This window comes from Cavia porcellus, unplaced genomic scaffold (assembly GCF_034190915.1).
Source record: "Cavia porcellus strain 051 isolate PalLab524CR breed Dunkin Hartley unplaced genomic scaffold, mCavPor4.1 scaffold_7, whole genome shotgun sequence".
NCBI lineage: Eukaryota > Metazoa > Chordata > Mammalia > Rodentia > Caviidae > Cavia > Cavia porcellus.
Window position 1 is genome coordinate 13,692,468 of NW_026947490.1, and position 20,963 is coordinate 13,713,430.

At 40.5% G+C, this 20,963-nt stretch overlaps 1 protein-coding gene and 1 long non-coding RNA gene across 2 annotated transcripts in view; one reads left to right on the plus strand and one right to left on the minus strand.

The window, feature by feature from the left end:
- The first annotated feature begins 5 nt into the window (after nucleotides 1-5).
- LOC134476839 (uncharacterized) lies at nucleotides 6-11,315 on the plus strand. Its single transcript, XR_010048603.1, has 2 exons — nucleotides 6-1,145; nucleotides 10,625-11,315. It is a non-coding gene; the product is annotated as an uncharacterized LOC134476839 (long non-coding RNA).
- The window catches only part of Uba2 (ubiquitin like modifier activating enzyme 2), a 41,237-nt gene continuing 29,714 nt past the window's right edge, over nucleotides 9,441-20,963 (minus strand). The window contains exons 14-17 of the mRNA XM_003467195.5: nucleotides 18,599-18,695; nucleotides 14,651-14,756; nucleotides 12,204-12,340; nucleotides 9,441-10,282 (exon numbers count right to left, since the gene is read on the minus strand). Coding sequence (XP_003467243.1) covers nucleotides 10,101-10,282; nucleotides 12,204-12,340; nucleotides 14,651-14,756; nucleotides 18,599-18,695 — 522 coding nt within the window. The 3' untranslated portion in view covers nucleotides 9,441-10,100. The remainder of the gene's footprint in view (nucleotides 10,283-12,203; nucleotides 12,341-14,650; nucleotides 14,757-18,598; nucleotides 18,696-20,963) is intronic.

Below are 20,963 nucleotides of genomic sequence, written 5' to 3' on the forward strand. Positions count from 1 at the left end.
GGTCGCGGAGGGACTCCTTTGCGGGGGGTGGGGCGCGGAGGGACTCCTTTGCAGGGTCAGGAATTCGAGGAAGGAGACAGCACTGCGGTCCTTGGAATGTGGCGGGAGTGGCGGCGGCGGCAGCGGAGCCGAGGTGTCCGCACTGCGCCGGGAGCCCGGAGGGGCGCGGAGGCTGCGCCGGGACGCTGGGGCGGGCAGGTTGGCGCTGCCCTTCCGTGGTGAAACGCGCAGCCGGGGTGCGGCTCGAAGCGCCAGGGGCTCATCCTGGGCCCAGGCCTCCGGGAAGATTGTGGATTCCCGCGAGCTGAGCTGGAGGCGCTGCCCCTATTCTGGCTGGAGAAATACGAGCGGTAGAGAGTTGCTTCTCACATCCTCCCCCATCTTACTTAGCACTGCCTCGGTTTCAGGCACTGGGCTGAGCAAGTTCAGTGTTGTGCAGGCAGCGCACCGCTAGCACCGACCCTCTAGAACACTATGTCTTGTAAATGCGCCTTTAGGACCTAGCATGAACTCACCACCTTCAGCCAGTGGGGAAGACGCCTAGAGCTGGGAACTATGGTTGGTTGGAGACTGGTCCTCTGGCTGGGTTGCTGCACACATAGCCTTTGAAGGCCAGACAAGGCTGGAGATAGGCCTCAGGCTCAGGACCAGCAGGCAGTAGGCTCAGCTGTGCACACCCAAGGGCAGCCAACTTTGAAGTATGAGGACACCTTGCTTTTCCAGGCTACCCTCTGAATTTTGGGTGTGGCCTGATGTACATGCTCTCAAAAGCACTGATGGTGCCTCGACCTGTAAAGCCACAGAGAGCACGTGGATGAGCATTCTTCAAAGGTACAAACTGCCAGGATCCAGGAAAACAGTCTCAAGTGGAAAAGTTCCCTGTGTTCCAGGTACCTCAGAGAATGCAAAGAAGGCGCCTCCAGTATCTCAGGGTCAGGAAGCCTGCACAGGGAATTGTGCTGGCCCAGACTGACCTGGCAAACTGGCCTCAACATTGCTGAGGAGTCAGCTGTGGACCAAGTTACCACAGAACCGCCCATGGCAGAACTGATAGGAAACTGCTACGCATAAGTTGCTATTGTAGTTTAGAAGGCCAGTTTGGGACTGAGGATACAGCTCAGCAACACAGCACCAGCCAGTCAAATGTAAGGTTGTAAATTCGATTCCCAGTGTAGGGAGGCATGGGAGGCTTGGGGGGGGGGGGGGTCGGGGATAGGGTGGCTCTGTGGCACAATGGATGGCACAAATAATAATTTGGTATTAATATCCCACAAAACAACAAAGACATTCATAAGCAGTTATTTCTTTTTCAGGTATTGGAGATTGAATTTAGACCCTTCACACTGAACTATATCCTCAACCTTTCTAATTTTTAAAAAAATTTTTTTATTATTTTTTGGAGGAGACTCTTTTCTGAGGCAGGGTTTCACTATATATGGTTCAGGCTGGTTTTGTAGCTCAAGCTGGCCTTGACTTCGCAGCAATCCTCCCAAGTGCTGGGATTACAAGCATGTACCATTAGGACCAGCTAATTTTTTTTATTTTTGCAACCTTTTTTTTTTTTTTTTTGGTACTGGGGATGGAACTCACAGCTGCACCCTTACAAGGCAGGCAGGCGCTTATGCCACTGAGCTAAATCCTCAGCTCTTGACCCCAAATTTTTTAAAAATTCTATTTATTTATTCTTAGACAGTGTCTCCGTGTGTGATCCTCCTGGCTCAGCCTTTAGAGTGATGGGATTACAGGCATGGCCCACCATGCCTGGCTTGAGGCCCCTCTTTGTACCAGGCTGTCAACATTCATGCCCTAGTCTTAGTATCTACTTTATACCTCTCTGAGAAAGACAGGGATCAAAGCAATGATGGCTGAAGCCTTGGAAAGACTGATTTCCTAATCTAAGATTTAGGATTGGGATCTGACACTTACAGTTTGCTTCCTTCATCAAGTACCAAGAGACCCTCTCAGCCTTTCTTTTGAGGCATTCAGAATCAAGGACCTCTAGTCAAACTTTGGTATTGCAGTAAGAACTCCAGTCAGCCTACAGCTCAATGAGAAGGACCTATTTGGAGGTGCTCAGATTAGCAGGGCTTTTGGTATTGCTTTTGACCAGATGGTTGGTATATATGACTTTCAGAAAACCTGAAAGCTACCACTAAGACCAACTGGTTGGTCTATGGGTCCTCAGATCCTCCACTCAGCACTTGTTGCTGCCATAATAAAATGAAAAGCTGAGTTTCTATGCTTCATAGCTCGTAGCATCCTACTGCTCTCAAAGTTTTCTACCTATGCTGATGACAATGAGTTTTCCACTGAGTACATCATAGTGCAGAAGAGAGATGCAATTTGTGTTTATATAAGTGAATGAATGATGTATATAAAACCTAACTCTCCTGAGATTGATTTTTTTTTTTTTTTTTTTTTTTTTTTTTTGGTACCGGGGATCGAACTCACGCCTGCAAGGCAGGCGTTTATGCTGCTGAGGTAAACCCTCGGCCTTCCTGAGAGTGATTTTGTGAGAGTTAAACTGTTGGGGAACCAGTGTGCTAGCATTCATCTATAATCCCAGCACTCTGGAAGGTTGAAGCAGTTAAATCAAACCCAGCCTGGGCAATTTAAGAAAATCTGTCTCAAAATAAAAACATTTTTTAGAAAGGGGTTGGAAGGACCAGGGATTTAGCTAAGCAGCTAAATCCTGCCTGGCAAGTGCAAAGTCATGAGTTCAATCCTATTACCAAAAAAGAGGGCGAGCCACACACCTGTCACCTCAGTACTAAGGAGGCTGAGAAAGGAGAACTGCCTCCAGAGAGGCTATCCTTGCATACATTAGTGAGTTCAAGACCAGCCTGAATAACATAATGAAACACTATCTCAAAAAAAAAGAGAGAAAGAAAAAGAGATGGAGATGTAGCTCAGTATGAAGGCCCTACATTTAATCTCCAGTACCAAAACCAAAAATACTGAAGTAAATTACTGAGTCTGGAGAGGTAGTTTAATGGTAGATCATTTGCCTGGCATGGATGAGGCTTTGAGCTTATCCCCAACACTGCAAGGGTAAAAACAAAACTAGACTGTTGGCAGATTCGTAAAATATAAAGCTTGAGAATCTTTTTTGCATGGTGTACTCTATTACAATTTTTGCTCCAAATCTTTCTAAGTCTTATGAGTCATCACTGTTGCTAGATTTAAACATTTTAAAGTTGGCATTAGTGAGAGATATTTAGCAAAATCTCCTAAAATGTTACAGATAGTTGTCTTCAAAATACAAGCAGCTGGGTGTGGTGGCACATACCTGTAACCCCAGCACTTGGGAGGCTGAGGCAGGAGGACTGCCAAGTCCAAGGCCAGCCTGAACTACAAAACAAGATCCTGTCTTTAAAAAAAAAAATTCAGAGGAAATATAAGCAAACTACACAAAGCACTATAGCCCAAACATAGTTCAACTCAGTTAATTTATTATTTTTAATGAAAGCAGTAAAATTTCTTAAGTAAACTTTTGGCCAGAACGGGAATGTTTCTTCTATGAACAGAATGCAAGTAATGTATTCCCAGTCTAGAAGTATCTATAAAAATACTTCTCTAAATATATCCTCCCTCAAAACAGTCAACTGGAGATTTTGGACTGCGAGAATATTGTTTTAAAATGCAGAAACAGGGCTGTCCTCACATCTACAAGTCACAAAGATTAAACATCTGCAATTTTTTTCTTTCCTGACTTCTTTGGGTTTCTGTGTGTGTGTGTGTGTGTGTGTGTGTGTGTGTGTGTGTGTGTCTGTCTGTCTGTCTGTCTGTCTGTCTGTGTGTATGTGATTAGATTCAACTCAGGGCCTATGTGTGCTAGGCTGGCTCTCTATGACAGAGCTACATTCTCACCCTTTTATTTTCTTCACATTTTTATTTTGAGACACCACCTTTTAAGGTTCCCCACACTGACCTTGAATTTATGATCTCCTGGCCTCAGCTTCCAAGTAGCTGAGATTATGTAGGTGTATACCACTAAACACCCAGCTTTTAACTTTAAATTTTTTTGGTTTTGATACCAGGCATTGAACTCACAACCTTGCATTCACCAGGCAAACGCTTGAGCTGCTAAGCTCAATCTCCGGCCCAACTTTAAATATTTTTATGTATGTTATAAAAGACCACTTAAGTGGCTGAAATTAGGACATGTTCCTGAGTTATGGGGCAAGGCCACTGTAGACATATGCCCTTGAGGGGTAACCTTCAGGACCAGAACATCCATTATGAATCAACCAAATGCCTCTGGGCAACTTCTGAGTAGACTATTAATCTACTGAGAACAATTTGCTATCAGTTTTCCAGAGGATCAATGGCTGGACATGATGCACACACCTGTAACCACAACATTTGGAGCCTTCAGGCATCAGCAGGAGGATTGCTACTAGTTTAAGGCTAGCCTGGACTACATAGTAAGACTTTGGCTCAAAAAGACAAAACAAAGCTGAGCTGGGGGATTTATCTCAGTGGCATAAGCGCCTGCCTGGCAGATGTGAGGTCATGAGTTTGATCCCTGATACCACCAAAAAGTTGGGGGGGGACAAAACAAAACCAAAAAAAAAAAAATATACAGCCATCTATTTTCTAGAAGCTCAAGTCAAAAAGGATCTTTCTAAAGTCTCAGCCTAGCAGAGAGACAGCTAAAATTGATTTCATCACTGTTGCAAGAATCACTCCAACTTACGCTTTTAATAATGATGGCCTTTCTAACATTAATCATAGGATATACTCAAAAGTTAGAAAAGTCATGTGGTTGAGCTGGGCATAGTTGCATATACCTGTATTCCAAACTACTTGGAAAGCTGAGGGGGGAGGATCATTCAAGCCCAGAAGGTTCAGGGCCAGTCTGATCAACACACTGAGACCCCATCTCAAGATCAGTTAGGCATAAAAGAAAAATACAAATTGTACATGTATAGATTTTATTGTCCAATCTAGATAGTATAAATAACAATATATATTTTACCTGGATCTAACAGATAGTCATTTTGCTTTTTTTTTCTTTCCATACTATATATTTTACTTTTTAAAAGTTGTATCAGACAGGTGTATGTAATCCCAGCATTTAGGAGGCTGAGGCAGGAGGATTACTATGTATTTAAGGTAAGCTTGGGCTACATAGTGAGTTCAAGGCCAGCCTGGACTACATAGCGAAATCATGTAAAAAAATGAAGTTACAGGTGTCATGAAGCTGCATCTCTAATATCCTAAGAATAACAACAGCCTAAACGAGGCATGATGGGGCATACTTGTAATTCCACCATCCTGAGATGCTAAGGCAGGAGTATCACAAGTTCAGCCAGCCTGGGCAACTCTCAGTGAGACCCTGTCTCAAAATCAACAAGACTGGGAATACAGTTCTGTGCAAAGGCCTTGGTTTTAATCCCTAATGTAAAGGAAAAAAATTTTAGCCTTTATTACTCAAGAACTTGTCATACAAAGAAAATAACTTTGTGTGTATATATGTTTTAATAGTACTAGAGTTAGAACCCAGGACCTTTGTGCTGAGCTACATGCTTAGGACTCCCCACTTTTTTTTTTTTTTTTTCTGATACCGAGGATCAAATTCACAGCTTCATGCATGCCAGGCAGGCGCCTGTGACACTGAGCTAAATCCCCAGCCCCTCCCCATTTTTTTTGGACACAAGTTCTTGTTCTGTCACCAAGCTGCCTAGGCTAGAGCCAGATTTGGGATCCTCCTTGTCTCAGCCTCCCAAAGTGCTGGACTATATCATGCATTACCATGCTCAGAGTCACTCAATTTCTGTTTGTCACTAGAATTTCTATGTTCATTTATTTTGTAGAACTGGGATATGACTTTTAGAATATTGCCATTATATTCTCTTAAATTTATTTTAATATTTAAAATAATCATCATTGTATAAACTGCCAGTGATTAGCTGGCATGGTGTTTTACACCTGTAATTCTAGCACTCTGGTAGGCTGAAGCAGAAAGATTGAAAATTTAAGTCCTGCCTGGGCAATTTACTGAGGTCTTTGTCTCAAAATTAAAAACAAAAACACAGGGCTGGGACACAGCTGAACTTGAAGGCTGAGGGTTCAATCCCCAGTACATCAAAATACAAAAAACCACCACCGTCAGGCATGGTGGCACACACCAGTAATCCCAGCACTCAGGAGGCAGAAGGATCACTGTTGAGTTCAAGGCCAGCCTGAATTATAAAGCAAGACCCTATCCCAACCCCTCCCTCACAAAAGCAACAACTTACTGAAATGCCCAGCAGTTCAGTTATGGATTAATGGAGTATCACACTCAACTTTTGTTTGGTGGTGGTGGTAACTGAGTATCAAACCCAGGGCTTCCACAGAGCTATATCCCAGCCTTTTTAGGTTTTGAAAGGGACTCAATAAATTGCTAAATTGCCCAGAACAGGCTCAAATGTGCAATCCTTTTTCCTCTGCCTCAAGAATTCTGGGACTACATACATGTGGAACCATATCTGGCTAACTTTTCTGTTTGTTTCTCTACTTCCTGTTAGCTGGAAGTTAAATCTAGCTGCCTTATTAGACTCAGGCTAACAATGTTTTGGTAAGGTACTGAGGTGTTCATGGTATCACCAAGAAGCATTGTGCTGCTAGGTCTAACCAGTAAATCGTGGTGGCACCCAGAGGTGCACACTGATGAAACCATTCTCCTTTTCAAGTCATCTGTGCATCAACAATGGAGTACTGTGCTAACACTGTTCCACAGCAGCCTTGCATGGAAGGGTTGTCATCTATTAGGATCTTGGCCTCATGAGTTGTTTCAAACCCTACGTTAAAATGTTAGACCCTCTTTTGGTAAATACTGAGTATATAGAGCAGACTTTGGAATGATGGACTCTACGTTAACTTGTCACCAGACTTTGCTAAGAGGCTGGAAGGTGACCTGACACTGTTTCAGCCCATGGCAGGACAGAGGCTTTTGGAAGCAATCCTGTTACCCAGTCCCAACTGGGAAAACCCATATCTGAAATATCTCCACCTCCAGGGACCTGCAGGTAGCTTCACCTACTGTTAAGTTGGCCAAGACTCCCTCTACCTAGTGGATATAGACTTGCCTTGCTGACAAACCTGAATCTTATCAAAACATGTACAGATACTACTGGAAAAGGTAGTGAAAGTTGATGCAGATAAAAACTACTGGTCATATTGGGAAATGGGAAGAGAATAGTCAAGTGAATAAGGGAGAGGCAAGGGGGAGAGGAAAAACGGAATGAGGGGGAGGAAAACATGGAAACAGCTTTTGTAAAGGAGGGGAAGAGGGACTGAAGGGAGAAGGTAAGGAAATGGGGGAAAATGCAGCAGCATGATACACACATATAGGTACAAACTCCCTATGCTGAATGTTATTATGTATATCTGAAATGTATCAATAAAGTAAAAACATTTTTCTAAAACTTCTGCTCTACCTAGGCAGATTCACATCTGCAGACTTAACTGTCATTTACCACTATGTACATTCAAATGAGAAAAAACAAAGAATGTATACAAAATACTTGAAATACTGCTCACAACTGTATCTAAAGGCAGGCTGATGGAGTGTAAAGATGAGAATTTCCAAATTCAGTTCCTGGAAAGCCTTTTAGGGGTCTGACTTCTAAAACTTAAGTGTTATCCTAGTCCTAAGTCTAAAATGTTTTTCTCAGTGGAAAAATGTAACTCAGTAGCATTGCACTTGCTTGGCAAACACATGGTCCTAAGTTCTGTTCCCAGTACCAAAAATTGTTTTTCTGGAGGATAAACACCAGAAATATAAGGGCAGAATAAAAAGCACAGGCCAGGGATTTGTCAGCATAAGTGCCTGCCTGGCAAGTGCAAGGTCACACGTTCAAGTCCGAGTACCAAAAAAAATAAAGTAAAAGCAGTCTCACAACACTGTGAATGAGGGACCAGCTTGCTAGCAGCAGCTTTGGTGGGGTTGAAGTTGGTGCACCCTGGAATATTGAGCAACAAGCTGAAGGCAGAACTTACTCAATGTGACTCTTTTTGGTGTGTAGTACTAGAGACCAAATGCCACTGAGCTCAGTTCCCAGTCACTTTTATTTCCTTTTTGAGACAGGGTCTGTCTTTCTGTTGCCCAGGTAGAATTCAAACCTGTGCTCTTCCTTCCTCAGTTTCCTAGACCGCTGGGAGTACAAGCATGTGCCACTGTGCTTGGCTTCAACATGACTTTTCTGAAGACTTTGATTACAAAAAAAAAACAAGCTGGAACACAGTGTAAGAATTACACAAAGTAGACGCAGGTGTCTGTAATGTCATCACTCTAGGAGACTGAGGCAGGAAGATTTTTTTTTTTTTTTTTTTTTTTTGTCTTTTTTGAGACGGGGTCTTGCTATGCATTTCAGGCTGGCCTTGAGCTCACTTTGTAGCCCACGCTGATCTCAAACTCCCACAATGATCCTCCCACCTCAGCCTCCCGAGTGCTGGGATTACAGGTGTGAGCCACCACGCCTGGCGAGGCAGGAAGATTGAGTTCCAGCCCAGTATAGGCAATTTAGCAACATGATCTCAAAAAAAATTAAGAAGGCTGAGTATGTAGCTCACTAAGAAGACACTGTATTCAATCTCCAACACTAAAAAAAAAGATAAGACACCCATAAAAAAGAACGTAACGTTAAGTTTTCAGTTTGAAAAACAGTTGACATCAAAAAGGATCATCACCAAAAAACTTACCAGGGTACAGGTACCCAAGTAGGGAAATGGCAAGGTTTCCACGGCTTGAGTTCCAGCTCAAGGTTCTGCATGCTTTTCCGGCCAGGACAGACCTGGCCACTTCTGCAGGTAGGAGTTGGGCTATGAATGTTACAGTGGTACCCTCAAAAAGAGACTCTGGCCAGGTATGGTGGTATACTGAGGATTGGCAGAAGCCTGAGGCCAGCATGAATGACATAGGATTAAAAAAAAAAAAAAAAAACAAGAAAATCCCCCAAAGACTGAAGACTGGTAAACTGAGGAACAATCCAAGATAGAGGAGAAATGACACTGCTACGCCAATACACACACACACACACACACACACACACACACACACACACAATCTCCAGTCTTAAATCCAAGGCCCAAGTTACAGATGTTAGAAAAAGATTACGTAAATATTCTTTTAATTTTCTGAGACAAGCTCTCACTCTGGAGTCCAGGCTCGTCTTGAATTCAGTATGTGACTCAGGTTGGCCTTTAACTCATGGCTATACCACTCAGCCTGGTGTGATGGCACACACCTGTAATCCCAGCACTCCAGAGGCTGAGGCAGGAGGATTACTGCAAGTTCAGGGGCCAGCCTAACTACAAAGGTGAGACTCTTTGGACTACATCACTGAGCTACACCCCTAGGCCTGAATTAATCTTCACATAGATTTCAGCACACTTGCAGTAGCTATAATGCCCAAACTAGTAAGGCAGCAGAAATGGGAATTGTGCAAACATTGTAACAATTACGCAGATGCCATTTATTTGGTCCATAGTACAGTATATTCATTAATTTGAGTTCTACAAAACATCAAATATAAATAACCTGAAATTGTAACAATACACAAAAATTGGCTTCTTACACAGACATATCAGGCAGTAAAAACTGAAAATCTGAGTAAATTAACATTGTTTTACATTAATATACATAGCGCCATTTAACATTTAAAAACAGGTTTCAATGCATAGCACTTGATATTTCTTTGAATCTGTCTCAGTTAAGAATATGAAAATGGTTAATCTAGGCTAAAAATAATTTTTCTTCTAGCCAAAAATAAAGGCATAATATTTATAACCAGTTATCAACTTTACTAAACCACAATATTTTTAAACTATTAAATGGTACCTAAGGGTATTTACATTAAGAAGGCAACATGCATTGTGTTGTTTTATTTCATAACTGGTTATGCACAGTTTGTTCAAGGGTTTAAAAACTATATTCCTACTTTCAGTACAGCATACTGCAATGTTTCTAATAGTTCTAGCAAAATGAATGCTTTCAAAGGGAGCAGAATCACTTTCAAGTCACTGGTGTCAACATTTTCCCTTTGGAACAAAGGACATAACAAATGATCTGGTCGTGTCCAGATAAGCTGACAGAGTAAGGATTTTTTTGTTCAATCTAATGCTATGACATCATCAAGTTCTTCCCTCTGTTCAATTCGAGACCTCTTTGCACTCTTATTCTCTTTGTCATCTAATTTCCTCTTGCGACTTCTCTCATCCTCATTGTTGTCAGCATTATTTGAAGGACTTTCTTCATCTGAATCAACTATGAGCACATCATCTTGCTCTTGTGCTTATTTCAGAAAAAAGGAAAAATTGGTTAAAAGTGTGGAAGTTATTAGTGGCTTGCCAATAATACATAACTTAAAGCCAACTCTCTGACTATGCACCAATTTTAAGAATGGTTATGCTACTGCTACCCTTAAGGAATCTTCACATAACACATACTTGGTTCTGAACTGTCTTAAATGTTTTTATACAACAAGTACCAATTTTCTTTCTTTTTGGGGGGAAGGGTTACTGAGAACTGAACCAAGTCCAAGGACCTAACCATTTCTTTTCTAAGCAAAACAAAAACAACAACAAGCATTACATAACTCAAAAGATTCATTATGCTTCACTGATTTTCCAACAGGAAAGTGGAAGAAGCATATCCTAACAGCAGTTGAGATAAACAACAACAATAACATTAACAAAGAGTGTTTACAATGTGCCAAGAATTCTTCTGACCACTATACAACAACTTATTTTATCAAGACAACAACTCTATAAAGAAGATTCACATTGTGATCTGTTTTCTACCAAGGTACAGAGAAAGGTATGAAGATATATGTAATAGTAGAGGGTAAGACTGGGATTCAAACCCACTTAGTAGGGCCTCAAATTTTATGCTCTGAATATTACACCAAAGATAGTTCAGTGGACTGAGAACAGCCACACACCAGCCCTTCCAGTGCACAGGCTGGCAAACAAAAAGTACCAACCCCTCCACTGAAGCCACGGGCTTATCCAGAGAAACACAGGCTATGATAGCTATGGAGATAAAGAGCAACTGGATGCCTGTGGTGCTTTGGTGTTTCACTAACACTACAGGTCTAGGGTCAGTGGTCTGATCATAGGTTTAGAGGATAATGGTATGCAGTATAGCATGGGGGGTGGGGGAGAGATCTCCTTCTAAGGGATGTAGCCACTGTTGACTTCCTATGGTCTTGTTTTGAGTTCCTATATCATTTCCGTTGTGTTGTTGGGTTGGATTTTATTCTCATTTGTTTTGTTTGAGTATGTTACATACAATGGCAGGAGAAGCTATTTCAAGGATGGCAAAATATATTATGGTAGCTTGTTTTGAAATCCTTTATTGCATTCATTGTTTTTTTTTGTTTCTATTCTGTTCTGTTTGATTTTTACTATGTCTGAAGTTATCTGCAGCTATTTTAAAGACATCAAAAGGCATTATGGTAACTACTATTGATTTCATAATGTTTTGAACTTCTGTATCTCTTACACTGGTTTGTTTTGATTGGTTTTACTGTTTTATCCTCTTTAAAATAAAAAAATTTTTAAATTAAATAAAGGTAGTTTTATTCCTCACCATGTAATAATCAAAAGCAGAATACCTATTTTACTGCTATACAGCCTCTGAAATCTATGCAAAGCAGAAGACCAATAAATGTTTATTTCACGTTATGATTTCAAACTGTGACTAAAAGCTACCAGAGAAGCCTCAAAGGAGATTGTTTCAGTGGAGGGAAAAGGTCACAAATCAAGAGCCCATGGAACAGCCATATTCCAAGTTTCCAAGTCCATCCCGCAAAACTTTCAAAGAACACTAGAACCAAGAATAGATATATCCTAAAGAATGTCAAAGACAGGTAGGGGAGGGAGGGAAAGGAAACAGAAAGAAAGAAAATTCACTTTATGCACTAGTAAACTTTCCAGTTTTCTTTCCAGTCTATAAAAAGCAACTTTAAAAAAAAGCAACTTAAAAATAACAAAGGGTTTTTATTTTCTCTAAAAATTTTCCTCAGTCTTAAATGTGTCAAGGGGTTATATATTCAAAGATCCATTGCAAAATTCATATCAAATCAACACATAACCCTAGAATTTTATGGATTTATACCTCACATTTAGTATTCACAAATGTAACACAACTTGCTTCTACATACTTGTGCCTTGTGGGTGATGACTCACCAGCTGCGAGGCCAAGGACATACCTGTGGAGGTGGAAGGCTGGGCTCCATCATCACTGCCATTGGTTATGCTTTTGGTGGCATCTTCCACTTGTTTGGGCCCTACTTTATCTGGGGCATCACCAACAACTTCAAATTCAACATCCTTCCCTAGGTCTTCACTGTAAGCGAATCACATACCATAAAACAGGACTACTGCTATGACTACACAGCATAGGAGCAATCAGACACATTACTCTTCATATACTGTGTTCATACCACATATTTAAATTCTGCTTTTTAAAATATTGAAGATTATTTACAACAGATGTTTGTAATAATTCAAAACTTTTAATTCAGATGGGTCAAAACTAATGCACCTTTGAATTGGGGAAATCTTAAAAAGAAAAAAAGCTGAATAATTTATTATCAATGCAGAAAAATGAATCTGAAATGCTGTAGGCTCAATGTAACTTGTAGATGTCATCTCTTCAATAAAGTGCTAACAGATCCTACAAACTTTATTCATAATCTGATCTTGACTACCATGACTTTGGTGTTTTTGAGTACAGTTACATGGTTTCTGGCTTTCCTCCTTTTTGAGATAGGGTCTAGTTCAGGCTGGCTTTGACCTCATTATGATCCTGCAGCCTCACCATCCTGGCCTTCCTCCATTTTTATAGGCAGCATTCCAGTTTTCTATGAGCTCTCAAAAACATGTATGAAACTTTAATGCATGAAAGTCAAACAAAAGACTTACAAGGTTTTCTTTTTTTTTGAGACAGGGTCTCGCTATGTAGTTCAGGCTGGCCTTGAATTCACTTTGCAACCCAGGCTGGTCTCAAACTCACAATGATCCTCCTGTCTCAGCCTCCTGAGTGCTGGGATTACAGGCATGTGACACCATGCCCAGTTTAAGACTTTCATGTTTTAAAGGGGGAAGGTGAGTGAGTTTGTTCCCAGTTTGTTTAGCTATAAAAATAGCTCAACTCTAATTATACCTCTTTTTAAAAGACAATGTGGTATTTCCACTTTATTACACACATCTTTTCATGGTCTTTTCTTTCACAAGTGAACACAAGCACACCACTGACATCCAACTGGTGTCCAACTGAGATTAGCAATCATAGCTTAGCAAGTCTGACTCTGACTCCATGATGTAACTATATGAAAGTTACACTTCTAATATTTAGTCTTTACTGTCATTTCAGTTTTTAACAAGTATAAAATGTTAATACCGCCAACCAACCATACACAGTACATATTGGAAAACAGATGACAACAGCACAAAATGAATGGATGCCAAGCAACACCAATCTAACTCTGCCTGTCAGTTTATGGGTATCAATGAGGATTTTTAAAAAGGTACTTTATTCAGCCTATTAATATACAAGCAGTCAGGCATTTAGGCACATGCCTATAATCCTAGCCCTCTGGGAGCCTGGGCAATTAAACAAGACCGAGTTTCAAACCTAAGAGATAGTCAGGCGCAGTAGTGCACACCTCTAATCCCACTATTCAGGAAGCTGAGAAAGGAGGATCACCTCGAGTTCCCGAGCAGCCTGGGCTACAGAATGAGTTCCATGCTAGCTTGATTTACATAGTGAGACCTTCTCAACAAAACAAAACTGGGCTAAGACTGTAAATCAGTGCAAGGCCCCAGGTTCAATCCAAAGTGCCACCAAAAGAAAGAAAAAGTACAAGACCATTTACATCATAACTTTGTTGGATACATATAAACATTCTGTAACACAAAGCACTTTTGAGTACTTTTTTTAAGGCAGGCAAGAAGTAAAATCAAGTAGAAAAAAATAGGTAACTCAGGAATCTATACAGAATAATTCTTTTTTATGTTTTTTGTTTCCTGAGAAAGGGTCTTGTTAACATAATCCAGGATGGCCTCAAGTTTGAAATCTTCCTGTCTGATTCTCAATGGGATAATTCTGAAGCCTTCTGATACTGTCACAGAAACATTAAAAAAAAGTATTTGCCTTGTGGAAGAAGTATTTCTTCTTTATTCCAGGGAAGTTAAAAAAAAAAAAAAAGTTGAAAGGTGAGGGGCAGGGCAGGGGGAGGAAAAAGGAAAGTTGATTTTTATCACAGTTGAATTACTGAAATTAATTTACCTCTGATTATAACTATTGAAAGTCCTAGACTATGTATCATTCTGTTAGTCACTATTGTTGACAGTTCTTTAAGCATTTTTTGCTTATCTTTTTTATTTTTTCAGTACTAGTAATCAAATTCCCAACCTCGCACTTGCCAGGCTGGTGTTGTGCCACTGAGCTGTATCCCCAGGTCCCTCCTTTTTATTTCTCAATACCAAAGCTTTCTTTCTAGATTAAACTTCAGAGAACCCAATGGCCAACTCAAATGTACTATGCAGTTTCAACTGGACAATAGAGTTTAGGGGTGAAAACACATTTTTCTCCCACTTTATCTTTGGTTTGCATATTCATAATTTTTATACTTCAAATATTGATAATGCTTACCTATGAAGTATGTTAATCAATAAAGTATAGTCCTGAAGAAAGTCATCTGCTTGAAGCCGACTGCCATTTCGAATTCCAAATTCTGACAATTTCTTATGATTATTGGCTAGGAAATATGGAAGGGATATAGATAACTTTATTTATGGTTTCATGATGTTTGGTTAGTTTTTAAAAAGGTAAACTCATGTTACGGGCCAAACTGTCCCTCTAAAATTCTTATCGTGAAATCCTAACTCCTACTACTTCCAAATTTAAATGTATTTGGAGACAGCCTTTTGAAGAGATGGTCAAGTTAAAATGGTCCTTTATGGGTAAGCTTTAATCCAAGCTGACTGGCATCTTTTCCAAGAGAAAACTGAAATATACACGAAGACTTTAGGGATGTGCATTCTCAAAGGAAACTCTGTGTAAAGACACAGAGAGCCAAGGAGGGAATCCTCAAAGAGAAACCAAACCTACCAACACTTTGATCTTAGACTTCTAGCTTTCAGAATTATAAGAAAATAAATTTTCATTGTTTGATCCACCCAGGCTGTGGTATTTGTCACAGCAGCTCTAGCAACCAAATAGAGTAAAGGCAGTGATGGTGAGCTTTTTAATACATGTGCTGCTGCCCAAGCAGGCATAATAGTGAACATTTCAGAACTTTCAATGATCACAGTCAGCTGTGGCACATGTGCCATAGGTTCGCCATCACTCCATTAAGATATTAGGCACTCAGGAATTCACCTGGAACACATTCAACTACCAAAACTACTTCAAGAGGATCAAACAAATTCTGAGAACCCTTTTTTATTTCAACCAAATTAATCTGAATCTCTGAAAGACCAGAAGCAACTTGTTTTTAGCACTGAGGATTGAGCCCAGGTCCTCACAACATGATAAGAAGCACATGATAAGCAATCACTGAAGCACATCCCTAGGTTCTAACATTTTTCAACAAACCACAGGTGAAGCCTCCCAATGATAAGCACTCCAACTTGTTCTTTTCACATGCCATTTCTACTTCATTTTTAACATCCTGAGTAAGAAGTACATCATTCTTGGTATCAATAAACTTTTTTGGCTACATGCTAGATGCAGTGCCACATGTGTGTAGTTCAAGTTACCTTGGAAGCTGAGTCAGAAAGCTCATGTGAGCCCTTGAGTTAGGAGACCAGCCTGGGCAATGCTAAGGGGCCCCATCTCAAAACAAATAAAATCTCCTTGCCATGTTACCTATAAATAATCCATGACAAACAACTCCAACTGACCTTCAATTATCACTAATCCCTACCTAAGGTCTTTCTGCCCTCTAATTATCCTTTCTCTCCTGCTTTTCAAATTCTCTATTTTGTTAGCCTGTAAAAGCATTTAAGTTTCATTTAAACTGTTTCCTCACGATAAGGGACATTGCTCAGTAACAAAACAGTGCTTTCCAAGCATGTGCAAGACCCTAGCTGGGACCCCAAGCACCACAAAGCAAAATCAAAATCCCTGCTTCCCCATCTCACTGTCAATGTTGATCTACTGAATAGACAGATGTCTTGGTACTGGGAATCAAACTCAGGACCTCACACTTGCCAAGCAGACACCATGCTGCTGAGCTAGATCCCCAGCCACTTATTGAATATTTGCTCTGTGAGGGACATGGATTATTTAGAAGTAAACACTGGTTATGTTTAAATGATATATAACTTTCTATATCACTTCAAATTTTCAATCCAGTAATCACTTCCTTTCTTTTCCATAACTAGGGATAGAACCCAAACTTTGTGCATGCTAGGCAGATGATTTACCATTAAGCTATACTCCCAGGCCTATCACATCTGAGAAAAATGCTTAGAAAGGTTTGCCTTTCCTTGACACCCAGAAGATACTAAGTTTCTTCTAGTTCTTTTACAGATTTCATTCTGTTTTAATGTTTTTCATATATTTGGATTGCCCACTGGGAAATGGTATTTGCTAACAAGACTTCCGACTCCTTTTCCTATATCCACATTCTGAGTAGAAACTCCTCAGAAACAACAGGTTCAAAAGGAAACCAATACGAGTCCCTCTCCCCTTTCTGGTTTTTTGAGACAGGATCTCACTATGTAGTCCAGCCTGACCCTGAACTCTATCTCTGAAGCCAGAGTCCAGGCAATAGTCCTGTACAGAACTAACAATGCTATTTACTCTACTCTTCCTTACCTGTACTCTAAATTCTGACCGTGTGATTCTCTCAAATCTGTCATCTATGTCTGTTTTACTGAAATCCCTCATTCCCTTCATTCTTCTCCTTAAATGGTTTCCTTACTCACTATCTATCATACTGAACCACACTGTTCTGCTTAAATCGTGTAGGAGGACACTGGGTAATGGGAACTTAGGGGACAGGAGGAAGACTACAATCACATGTATGACATGGAAAGTGCCTCATTGTCACTGCCAACTCTGCAACACTTTCACTGGACACCGTAAGCAAATACTAACTAGAAATCCCAAATCCCTTTTTTTATACTGTTTTAAGTTTATGCCTTTTATATTGTACTTAAACTCTGCTCAAATATCAAGATTCCCCCCTTTCTGTCCATAGGATCCTTACTTCTTCAAAAAGCTGACTCTTCACAAAACAAAATATTCAAAAACTCTCTTTCAACTCATACTCTGTACCACCTCCTTCTAGATGTTTCTTACACTGTGAATTAAATTCAATTGTCAACAATCTCCCCTATCTGTCCAAGCTGTAAAGTACCACAAGATCTTACCCATTCTTGTTATGAATACCTAAAATTGGAAAAACTGCTACCTCACTCTAATTAGCATGGAAAATGGCAACATTTAAGGAACTGAGATTTTTGACCGATTTTCATTTTTAAGCTAATATCTGAAAGTTTGTGAGAACTAAGGGGACAGCGTATGATTGATTACAGACATTTGGGAGGAAGGGGATGAAGACAGATGGTTAAAATGGGGCTTAAATATTCAACTAGTCATCTAAAATAGATAGCACCCAGCCAATACATGATCTCCAATTATAAGTGACCTAATATCTCAAACTGTCCAATACTAAGTCTTAATTTAAAGACAACTTAACATTTAAATCCCCCATCAGGATCTAACAATGTATAATGAGTAAAGGACCACTAGACAAATAAGTAAAAGTATGGGAAAGCAGACCTCTGAAAATAATGGTACAGGAGCAAAAAATGAGGACCCATTAAAATCAACTTCTAACCCAAGAAATGAGCTGTAGAAGTGGCAAAGGAAGTATGAGAACTTTTAAGTCCAATCAATCTAGCACAGTCTGAAGGACACAGTACAACACAATTCTCACTAAGGAGGTTCAACAAATCAAATGCATTGTACTTTATGTAACCCAAACATTAACAAAAGGGACAACCTGTTATTTTTTTGGAGGGGGAGAGCAGGACTGGGGATCGAATCAGGGTTTACTGCACCCAAGGCAAGTGTTCTACCTCTGAACTAAATTGCCACGTTGTGCTTGGAGCTTTTGAAGGAGAGCTCAGAAAATGAAAACTGGGCACTGATTTTCAGCAATATTTTCTGCTATGGAGAAGCAGACTATCAAGGATTTCTTATTGCTGCACAAACCTCAGAGATTTAGATTTCCCTTTCTATTCTGAATTAACAGTCAAGTCTCCTCGTCACCAACTCACTTGCACCCATAATGTTGGAAGTGAGGTGCCTTGGAAGTGGACAAGAGCACTGCAGTTACTAAAAATAACATCTATATACTTGTTACTGAGAAATGGTCCTTAAGGCACCACTATAGCACAGAACTCCCAAAGCTGGAATTGTGGTGACCCCAACAAGATCAACACCATCATCACAGAAGATCACCTCAACTAAACATCACTTCCATCATGGTGAAACTCAGTCACATACAGTGGGTAGATAAACTATACTCTCACTCCTTTTAGAAGTTCACTCAAATGAGGGCAAAGAAAGATGCAATGATAATACCTTCTGTCTCTCCTTCTTCTGAAGATATAAGGATTGTTCCTTTTCCATCCTCAATTTGAACATCTGGTGCAACCATAGCAAATTTCTCTTTCACTATCTATAAGGAAAAAAGATTTAAAATGCTAACACAAGTAATTACAAACCATTAAAAAGCCTACATATCTTTTCTATGAAGGTTCTTTCACTTGAAAGAGTTAAGTTATTCTTAGATAAGCAGGAAAACTGGGAATTTATTCATGTTCCTTCCATCCCTGTATTTGAAAACAGATACAGATCATACCAAACTTCCTCCAAACAAGGGACCCAAAACTGCTTGATAGGCTCTTGCTATTTTATCTTTTCCTGAAGACTGGGAAGTGGCTACACACTTGAAATATTTCATCTCAGTCTCTGTGCCAACCCTGTAATGGAAGATGTTAGACATAAAAACTTGTTACTATGTATGGCTGGATGTGGTGGTGCATGCCTGCAATCCCAACCTTTGGGAGGCTGAGCCAAAGAACTGCTGTGAGTTCAAGGATTGCTTGCTGTAGTCCAAGCCTGGACAACAAAGTGAGTTCAAGGCTAGCCAGAACTGCAGAGCCATATCCTGTCTAAAAATGACGATGACAACAACAACCTATTATTAAACTGAATCTTAGATAACCATGTCCTTGCCATCTCTAAATTCCAAAATGAATTCAGAAACAGTAATATTTCTGGGCTTGGTGGCACATGCCTGTAATCCCAGCACACAGGAGGCTGAGGCAGCAAGATCACAGCAAGTTTGAGACCAGCCTGGGCTACAAAGTGAGCTCAACTCCAGGCCAGCTTGAACTTCATAATAAAATCCTGTCTCAAAAAGACCAAAAAAAAAAAGTAGTAATATCCTATTAAGTTTTTCCTGCTTCTATAAAATAATGACAGATCTCTTTATAAGTTTAATTAACAACTTCCGGAAGAACATGGCGGATAGATAACAGCAGCTACGGAGGCTCTCTGAGATAGTTCAGATTCCAGCAATGGTGCAGTGTGGGGAGTCCTAAGCAAAGGGAGATATACCTGCCAACCCAGGAACAAACTAAGCTGAGAGAAACCAACTGAAAATGCAATCCCGGTGCTACAACTGGAACAGCTAAAGTCTCAGTGCCAAAGCTGGAACCCGCGCCTCCAGAAACCTTGGCTTGAATTTTCTGCCACGCCTGCTACATCTGAATCGGCACAGCAGGAATAGAGACGGAAAAGCTCTGAGAGTGGGAATCGAGAACCGATTTGAGAGCAGAGCTGGCAAGGAGCCCTGCATCGACCTGTGGTGAATGAGAGGAACGGGGACCCTTCCATAAATTAGGAGGCTCCAACAGAGGACATTCAAGTACCGGGCAGACTAGCCAGAACAAGACGATGCAGTGACTTCAGTCACATATTCCCCTCTCAAGTGGGATTGGTGGAGAGCGCCTGACCTGGGTGACGCCGCAGAATAAGACCCAGTAGGCTAGCCCAAACCAGGTCCCTGCACCTGGCAGTGCACCCTAATGCAGGGAAGCCTTCAGCAGGTTGACTGACATGGAGGGGAAAGTCCAACATAGGCTGCCCAGGTCTGTGTCTCCCTAGTACATTGCAGTGGGCGGGAACACCTAGCTGGTGCAATTCAAACAAACTGTAACCGACAAGGAAAGAAGCTGGGCCTGCTATATACGCTTGTATGGAAGGAACAAAAAGTATGGGAAGAGGGAACAACAAGAAAGAGTCCTCAGGCCCTAATCCTGAGAACACTGATCAGGAAAGGTAAACGTAAAGGAGAATGAGGACAAAAAACATGCAATATCAGGCACGGAACCAAAAAAAAAATAAAGCAATATCTCCGGGACCTCATAGATGAGTTCAAAAGTGAAGTATTTAACCAATTAAAGCAAGATATAAGTAGAATAGTTAAAGAAATGTTAAGCACCTCCCAAGAAAAAACAGATGGTGGTATGGAAGAATAGAAAAAAAAGGGGAGAATTGTTTGATGGAGAAAATAGAGAAAACGCAGAATACATGAAGCAGGTTCAAAGAGAATACCAGGGAACTAAAAACTCTATTGAAAGCTGGCATAACAGCTTGAAAGAAACTAAGGATAGATTATCTGAACTGGAGGACAGATTTGTAGTGTGGGAGCATGAAAGGAAAAACTTCTTAAAAATAACAAGGAAACAAGCAGTAACAATACAAAGGCTAGAAGATCATAAGAAGATCTGTAACTTAAGAATTAAGAATATAAAGGAAGAAGCAGGAATATAAACAAGTGAACTGCAAAGGCTATTCACAGAAATAATCAAGGAAAATTTCCCTAATATGGGAAAAAGTAAAGATACTCAGATCTATGAGGCATACAGTACCCCAGCCA